The sequence below is a fragment of the Thamnophis elegans genome, chromosome 7 (genome assembly GCF_009769535.1).
Source record: "Thamnophis elegans isolate rThaEle1 chromosome 7, rThaEle1.pri, whole genome shotgun sequence".
Classification (NCBI taxonomy): Eukaryota; Metazoa; Chordata; class Lepidosauria; order Squamata; family Colubridae; genus Thamnophis; species Thamnophis elegans.
In genome coordinates, this window is record NC_045547.1 from 43183022 (window position 1) to 43192234 (window position 9213).

The 9213-nt window shown below is 33.3% G+C and overlaps 1 protein-coding gene across 1 annotated transcript in view; it reads right to left on the bottom strand.

Annotated features, from left to right (window-relative positions):
* OTOGL (otogelin like) overlaps positions 1–9213 on the bottom strand; it is a 105287-nt gene that overhangs the window by 10694 nt on the left and 85380 nt on the right. The window contains exons 47-53 of the mRNA XM_032221176.1: positions 8995–9096; positions 8092–8196; positions 7955–7995; positions 6856–6919; positions 6043–6221; positions 1318–1422; positions 309–428 (exon numbers count right to left, since the gene is read on the bottom strand). Coding sequence (XP_032077067.1) covers positions 309–428; positions 1318–1422; positions 6043–6221; positions 6856–6919; positions 7955–7995; positions 8092–8196; positions 8995–9096 — 716 coding nt within the window. The remainder of the gene's footprint in view (positions 1–308; positions 429–1317; positions 1423–6042; positions 6222–6855; positions 6920–7954; positions 7996–8091; positions 8197–8994; positions 9097–9213) is intronic.

Below are 9213 nucleotides of genomic sequence, written 5' to 3' on the forward strand. Positions count from 1 at the left end.
TTTTGATCAGTTTTGTATGAAATATTTATTGATTTTGATTTGGTGGATTAGATTTGCATTTTAATTTTGTGTAGATGTTTGGGGAAATATATGTCAGAATCAAAGACTAGACAGTATATGTTCTAAAATGATTATAAATAAAGGAAAACAGAATCAAGCTTAATCCTTGTAATATATATTAGAGGAAAAAATTAAGACTGTAAAAGCAGTTTTTTATATTTTTAAAATATTAAAGAAACCTTGGTATTAAGTCCCCAATAAATTAAACATACATGAATAAGGAATATTTTGATGTATAAAGTACAAACCTTTACACATTCAGTCTCATTAAAGGGTGGGCAAAACACACTGGAGCCAAGCACCACTGTCTCCACACCAATCTTTGCACATTCATATTTAGTGCAGTTTGAGTCCCATGTGCTTCCTTCCTATTAAAAGAAAGAGATGGAGTGGGGAAAAGGAAGGAAATGGAAAACTGGCTACAATGTAGCAAAAATAATGATTGAATCATATATTAAGACAACTTTCCAATTCTTAATGGCCTCAGGTATGCTGCAGTTGATCACAGCTGGATAGTACTGTAATTTTAGTTTAATGAATTCTATATTCTGTTGAACAATCAGTGTTTTCTGAGAACATCATAACAATGGGTTAATGCAGTAGTAGAAGCCAGTTTGGTGTAGTGACTATCTACCAGGCTAGAAACCAGGTGATCGTGAGTTCAATCCTGCCTTAGGCCTAAAGCCAGCTGGGTAACTTTGGGCGGCTCACTTTCTCTCAGCCCTAGGAAAGAGACAATGGCAAACCACTTCTAAAAATTCTTGTCAAGAAAACTGCAGGGACTTGCCAGCAAGTATCCAAGCATCAATCAAGATTGAACGGAAGAATAAAAAAGGAGTAATGATAATCTGTTTTTCATAGGAAGCATAAAAGGGCAACTTCAGTAGAAAACAACAGTCCTATATTGCTTAACACCAGAAAGAGAACTCACATGTAATTTAGTTTGCTGTGCTAAACAGAAAGTCTGATTGACTATGGATGACAGACAGATGCAGGTAACTTTGGTTAAATGTCTGCTCATATGTAAATCAAACTTCAACAGAATTCATTTACTAATATCAAGCTAATACCTGTATTCCTGATGTCGTTATATACTTAGCTCATTTAACTAATCATATTCAGTGTGTAATTATGATCGCCAATCAAGAAAAGTTTGAATCAAGAGGAATCATATGAGAAAATTGTAGAATTTAGTACATGACTTAATTAGAATCCTTATTCATTATTGTTCTCTGAACCATTTTTCAACTCACTTACTTCATAAATCTCAAGAGTTCCATTGTCAGTATAAAAAGGACATGAGATATTTATGCAGGAACCACAACAAGAATGTTGACCATCAGATGGGCTGTGTACTTGATGCTGTTAAAAAGAAAGAATGTTCATGTGGATTGTATCATATATATGTATGTATGTATGTATGTATGTATGTATGTATGTATGTATGTATGTATATAAAATAAATATAAATAAATAAATAAATAAAGGGAGACTATCAGCACAAATACAACACAAATGTATCAAAGGAAACAGTAAAAATATTGGGTTTCTGTCTGGATGGTCTCTTGTGAGAAGCCGATAGACAGAGATAGAAAGTAGTAGGCTTCCTCCCATATTTGGCCATACCAGGGTACCAGGGGTTGTGACACTAAATATATATATAAATATATAAATATATAAATATATAAATATATAAATATATAAATATATAAATATATAAATATATAAATATATAAATATATACATATATACATATATACATATATACATATATACATATATACATATATACATATATACATATATACATATATACATATATACATATATACATATATACATATATACATATATACATATATACATAAATATATATAAATATATATATTCTGAGGTTTTCGTGGGTGTTAGCATGTAGGTCTCTAGTTATTCGGGTTTTCTCCAGCGTAAAATTGGAGATGTCTTGGCGACGTTTCGATGAAGTCTCATTCGTCATCTTCAGGCTACTTCAGGCTTGGTGCTTCCAGGAGCAATGTGAGATCTCGGCTGTTTCTTCCTTTTAACTGCCAGGGGGGGGGGTTGAACTGATTGGGTGGGAGCTTGGCTGTGTCCTGATTGGGTGGAGGTGTGTCCTGATTGGGTGGAGGTGTGTTCTGATTGTTTGGGGGTTTGTGTTTCATGTAAGGATAGGGGGGGGTTAAAGAGGCTAATTGTGCATTTGCAGTCTGGCTTCTGGTCCTCGGTCGTGTCTCCTCATCAGTTTGTGTTTTTGTCTGTTTTCTTTGTGGATGTTTGGTGGTGATATTCTGTGTGGCTCTTGTGAGTGTGGGCCTGGTGTCATTCATCATGTTCGGGACTCGTTTATCAATAAGGGCAGGCTTCCAAATGGCTGGCAGGCGGGAGGTATTGTCCCGCCTGTTCATGCTGTGTGGGCGTTTTTCTATTTCAATGGCTTCTCTGATTATTCGGTTGTTGAAATGTTCTATCGCCAAGGCTGAACAAACCCCCCCTATCCTTACATGAAACACAAACCCCCAAACAATCAGAACACACCTCCACCCAATCAGGACACACCTCCACCCAATCAGGACACAGTCAAGCTCCCACCCAATCAGTTCAAACGCCCACTGGCAGTTAAAAGGAAGAAACAGCCGAGATCTCACATTGCTCCTGGAAGCACCAATATGTAGGTCTCTAGTTATTCGGGTTTTATATATATTAAATATTATATATTTATATTTATTTATATATATATATATATATATATATATATATATATATATATATATATATATATACACACACACACACACACACACATATACATATACATATAAATATACATATACATATATATGTTGTATTTGTGCTGATAAATAAATAAAGGGAGACTAGTATAGATCTATTTCAAGCTATTTAGCTCTCATCAGCTAGCCATACCCTTACTGGGATTCGAACCTGGGCTGTGTTACATATTAGGCAGATATGTTAACCACTAAGCCACAAGGTTCTCCTCCTTTATCATCTGAGCCAGGGAGAAAGCTATATATTTTTAACACATCTGCCTAAGATGCAATACAGCACAGGTTCTAATCCCAGTAAGGGTATGGTTAGCTGATGAGAGCTAAATAGCTTGAAATAGATCTATACTAGTCTCCCTTTATTTATTTATCAGCACAAATACAACAGAAATGTAACAAAGGCAACAGTAAAAATATTGGGTTTCTGTCTGGATGGTCTCTTATGACGAGCCGATGGACAGAGAATGGAAGCAGTGAACTTCCTCCCATATTTGGGCATACCAGGGGTTGTGACTTTAATATATATATACATACATACATATATACATACATATATATATTAAATATATAAATAAATATTTAATATTTAAATATAAATTAATATTTAAATATAAATTAAATATAAATTAAATGCTATAAATATATTTAGCTGCTGTATGCAGTATGTATCAATATATTAACAATATGTGTATGTATATGTATATATATATATATGTATATGTATATGTATGTGTGTATGTATGTATGTATGTATGTATGTGTGTGTGTATATATATATATATATATATATATATATATATATATATATATATATATATATATATATATATTAAATGCTATAATTATATTTAGCTGTTGTATGCAGTATGTATCAATATATTAACAATATGTTTTTCTTTGGGCCGAGGTGGCCCAGTGGTTAAATGCAGCACTGCAGGCTACTTCAGCTGACTGCAGTTCTGCAGTTTGGCTGTTCAAATCTCACCGGCTCAGGGTTGACTCAGCCTTCCATCCTTCCGAGGTGGGTAAAATGAGGACCCAGATTGTTGTTGGGGGCAATATGCTGACTCTGTAAACCGCTTAGAGAGGGCTGAAAGCCCTATGAAGCAGTATATAAGTCTAACTGCTATTGCTATTGCTATCTATCTCTTTCCCGTTGATGAGATATAAGCTTAGGTTTGACAATGCCAATCAACAAGTTAGTTTTAGTAGCATTTTTCCTTTAAAGTAATATAGGTAATAGTCTTATACCAATTAAAAATTAGCCTTGTACATAGCAGGTGTACAAAACCTAGTTTGATCTCAGAGTTTGAATATAGCAATAGCACTTAGACTTATATACCGCTTTACAGTGCTTTACAGCCCTCTCTAAGCAGTTTACAGAGTCAGTGTCAGGCCTGCATTTATATTCCTTTTAGAATTTTGGCCTGCCACACTTTCTCTTATTTCATTATGCTGTTTCTTTAAGTATAGTCAATGGGAGGAGGAAATAGACAGGAGTGAGATTGTGGAATGTATTGTTTTCATTTTTTACTAGAAGCCAAGGTCATCCTTTGTCTCCGGACTTTCACACCTGGCCGGAAGTAGCTGGGCGTGGATGCCAGCATGGAAGAAGAAGATTGGACCATATGATAGATTGTGGGTGTGGGGACAAGATTGTGAACTTTTAACTGGGTGGAATTCTGATGTCATTTCCAGTATTGGCATTATCACAGATATGCCTAAAATGTCTGTCTTATTAAATTGGAACAAAAAGGATCGTTTTGCCTTGGACTCTGATTTAATTCTGCATGATACTTGGAACACTGACAGTCAGCATATTGCCCCCCAACAATCTGGGTCCTCATTTTACCCATCTCAGAAGGATGGAAGGCTGAGTCAAACCTGGTAAGATTTGAACTGCCAAATTGCAGGCAGCCGTTAGTCAGCAGAAGTAGCCTGCAGTACTGCACTCTAACCACTGCGCCACCGTGGCTTGTGAATATATTGTGAATGTTATTCTTAAAAGTGGAGGCAACAGAACAAGGGTAGAAATTACATGCAATAATAGCTATATGTAAAAAATACAATTAAATACATTTAACATTATTGTTTCCTTAATAAGATTCCCTTTCTATCGTATTAAGTATGAAAAATTGCTCCCTAATAGAATGAAGATTTGCATCCAGTTATTAGCAAAGAGATAACATAATTGACTAATGTTGCCTTTTTATAAAGAAAAGTGACATGTGATGTGAGAGAGTAATTTTTTAAACATAAAAAGATTGTGCTATAAAGCTATAAAAAGGTATAGCTTAACATTGTCTGATGAATTAAGTTTATATTCTTGGAAAGAAAATGGAAGTCAACTGTTAATTTCTGTCTGCAAACTCCTTTCCCCTGTGTCCCAGGGCAAAGATAAAGCAGAATATTATGAAATGAGTGGCTAGACTTGATCAGATATAATGTGTTCACACTTGGACTATGCTTTGCAAAATGCCTGTGGAGATCAAGATGAATAAAGTTAGCGGAGACTCAAAGAAACTACTTTATTTCAGTCTTCAGTGACAAAGTAGAATATTTTTTCCCATGGATTCAGTCCCAAAATATCATAAAAAAAGATAAGGGACTGCTTTAAAATATCAGGCAATGAGTCATGTCCCACCACACAAAAGCCAAAATCATAATTATAAAAGAAGACTAAGAAAATATGACATATACAGTAGCAGGACCATCGATTAAGAAGCTCTGTGACTATAATGTAAAATACATAAATTGCCTATTTCTTTTCTGGAAAAATAATGGGATCACTGCATAGATAGACACATAACTCATATATTTCATCAACATCTGTTTTAAAATATCTATTGGATACAAATTAATTACAAAATTCTCCATTCTTGGGAAATAGATATTTTAGTCACTGACTTTTCTATTCCAAAGCCCATTCCTGCCATATGTATTATGGAAACACTCTGTTGGCTCTGTTTTATTTTATTTTATTTTATTTTGATGTGGAGAGATTCCACTGGAATAAGAAAATCATTGAATCCAACTCCTTATTTTAAATTTCCCTAAATAATAAATACATTTGTTTTGGACACAGGTTAAGATATTGCTCACCATTTTAAATACTGTAGATTTTAAATGATGTTATATCAATTATGTCCAGAAATGACTTCGTCTACATATTTTTACTTACTGCTTCACATTTTTGGGAACAATTAACTATTGCCAGATTCATAGTGTGAAATCCAGTGTTAGGGTCTCTTTCTTGTAAACACTTTGCCGTATAACAAAGTTCTCCATCCAAATATTGAATCAATGTCTGACCTGGGTTCAGTACAGTGACTTCTTGGAATATACAGACATTTTCTTTTTCTAGGGAGAGAAGGAAGGAAGGAAGGAAGGAAGGAAGGAAATAGAATGTGCAGAACAAAAGTACTATTTAGTATCTTTTTTTTTTTCACATACAGTGAGAAATGTTTGGTGATCAACTATGATTTATTTGCAAAGTTCCATGGCTGATGCTTAGAGCTTAGTATTAGTGTGACCTTGGATAGTATTATGTATTATTTGTATTTTATTCTTTTCCTTGCATACTGCCCTGATACTTTATGATAAATGGGAATTTAATAATATTTAATGCATAGCTAAGGTCTTAATGCAATATAAATAACATAATATACAGTATTTAGCAATCTACTATAATTGATCTTAGCCAAAAGGCTGAGAAGCGATAGCAATCTATGTATTATCATTCCCTTAATAAATTTAACACTACTAAAGAAAAGAAAGCAGAATGCTAGTTCATGAATATTTCTGTCTAACAGAATCTCTCCCTTTTTTATTTTAAGCTAGAAAACTACTGAAAATTGTAAGGACATGAAGTGTGTAGGGATTGCCTTCATAACTATGTTACTGAAAATGAAATATTAAAAAAGGTATTAAAAATAATGCTCATAGGCATGCATGCGTATGCACATGCACAACACATATAGACATATGTACATACCACAAATGTAATGTGGACATCCACATGCCGTAGAAGCATTAGCACTTATTTTCTGAACTTCACCCTATGAAATATTTCAATGATACATTTGTTCAATTGCACACATACACGTACTTTCATTTGTAAGAAAGTAAACAATTACATAAAAATTACTAAATGCATTTTAGCAGCAAAATATTGTTTCATATTTGAATGCAAGTTTGGAGGAACCATTAGGCCACTTGCCCATATTAAGAGCACTAGGTCCATTTCCTCCTAACAATTGTCACAATTGTTTTTTCTACAAAACTCAAACTACATTGATATTCACCAGAAATGAGAAAGTCAAATGGGAGCTGCTGTTGCTTTTCAATCTTGTTACAGCTGCATATTCAGGGAAGGCAACTAAACAGGTGTAATTGCAGGGAGTCCACAAAATGTAATTAAAAATGGCAATCATGAGTGTGTGATCAAATATCTGACCATTTTTGTGTGTATGTCACAACTATATAAAAGACCAATTGGTTGATTGATCAATGCTGTGAATGTTTTTGTAGGTGTTAGGTTGCCCCAAGGCATTCTATAGGGTTAGGTTTAGAGTTCTATAGCATAATATACCTCTATCTATCTATCTATCTATCTATCTATCTATCTATCTATCTATCTATCTTTCTATCATCTATCATCTATCTATCATCTATCTATCATCTATCTCTAATTTACTGTCTATATATGTGTCATTATTCATTTATGGCCCATATTTCTGTGACTTTCTACACTCAGTCTCAGCCTTCTTTACAGGCATTCTCATTTTAACATTGCTTTGACATGGATTGGCTACAGAACTATTTCTGAAAGCTTATTTAACAAGTGTCAGTGTTTACCAACATTCTGCTACTTATATCTATCATTAGCTCTGATTTTATCAGAATTCACTGCACAGTATATCTCAGTTCTGACAAGATATTTTCATTTCATACAATGATATACCATAATTTTATTTATTTTACATGATTTGAAAACTTATAATTGCTGTCATTGTAGGATAGAGTAGCATAGAAACATTTAAAATGGGGAAAAAAAGAATTCCAAAAGTATTATAAAAGTAAACATTTCTTACCAACTTACAGCTTGGTACAGTACCATTCTCACAATCACATTCTGGGGAAAATAAGAGAGGGTTCACTATGACCATATCAATAGAAGTTGCATTTTATTCATTTATATAATTATGAGGAAAAAGCAAATTATAGATACCGCAATTCCAGTCTGGGCAACACTGTCCAGGAACTCTTTTTTTAATCAGTTTCATATCAGCAGAGCAATTCAGAAAAGGTGAAGGACACAGATTCTCTTCACATACTAGAGAAAGAGAAATTATGTCTTTAAAAGATTGTTGCCACAATATCACTAGAAAAAATAAACATATAAAACTTTTCTCTATTATATTATTATTTATACTACTCTACTATTTATATTATATTATTATTGCTACCTGCCATCTTAAATTAATGGTTTGAAAATGAATAATCATTTTAGGTTCAAGTAATCAACAATAATTTTGAGGTTTCAATAGCTGAACACATTTCATATCACAAACTGTTTTAGATAAAGGAGAAAACCTTACTCATGATGACTGAAATCTATTAATTATAAAGTGTAGAAAATAGTTGCTTGCAAAACAAAACCCCAAAGCATCACACCGAGTAAATACATAACTCTTCATCACTGTTTTGGTATCAGATATTTCCCATTGAATGGCAAAGATAGACACCAGGTCTACCAGGATATCTAGAAGTTTAGATATCAGCGTTAAATTTAAAAAATCTAAAGTAAAACTGCAAATATGTGCAGCTGGCTGTTGTTTTTGTTCTTTCTGCCATTGGCAACCCTTGAGATAAGGAGCAATTCATCTAGGTTATACATGCTTAGATTTTGAATAGTTGTACATAGCTACATATTTTTGCCTGATTATTTTCCTGAATTTTTAGAATAGCAATTATCTTAGCAATAATATAATAATTGACTCTACCTTCATGGCAGCTGCATTATAACAATACTGTATTTATTACAAGCATAAGTATAAATTTATGTCAGAATACAAAGAAAAAGCCCAATAAAACAAATAATAATCTTTCCAAGATCCAACACAAAACTTACCACAGTGATAATGAGGACAACAGTAATGTGCAGTACTAAGATCTACTGCAAGAAGTTCTTCTTCATTGCATTCTGGAATAGGTTCAATGCAAGATTCACAGACTTCAAGAGAAACATAAACATAGTGTAAAATATATATATTGTAATGTATATACAGATATATTCACACAAAGACAAAGACAAAATACATACCTATTTCCCTAGCTCAGATGATAAAGG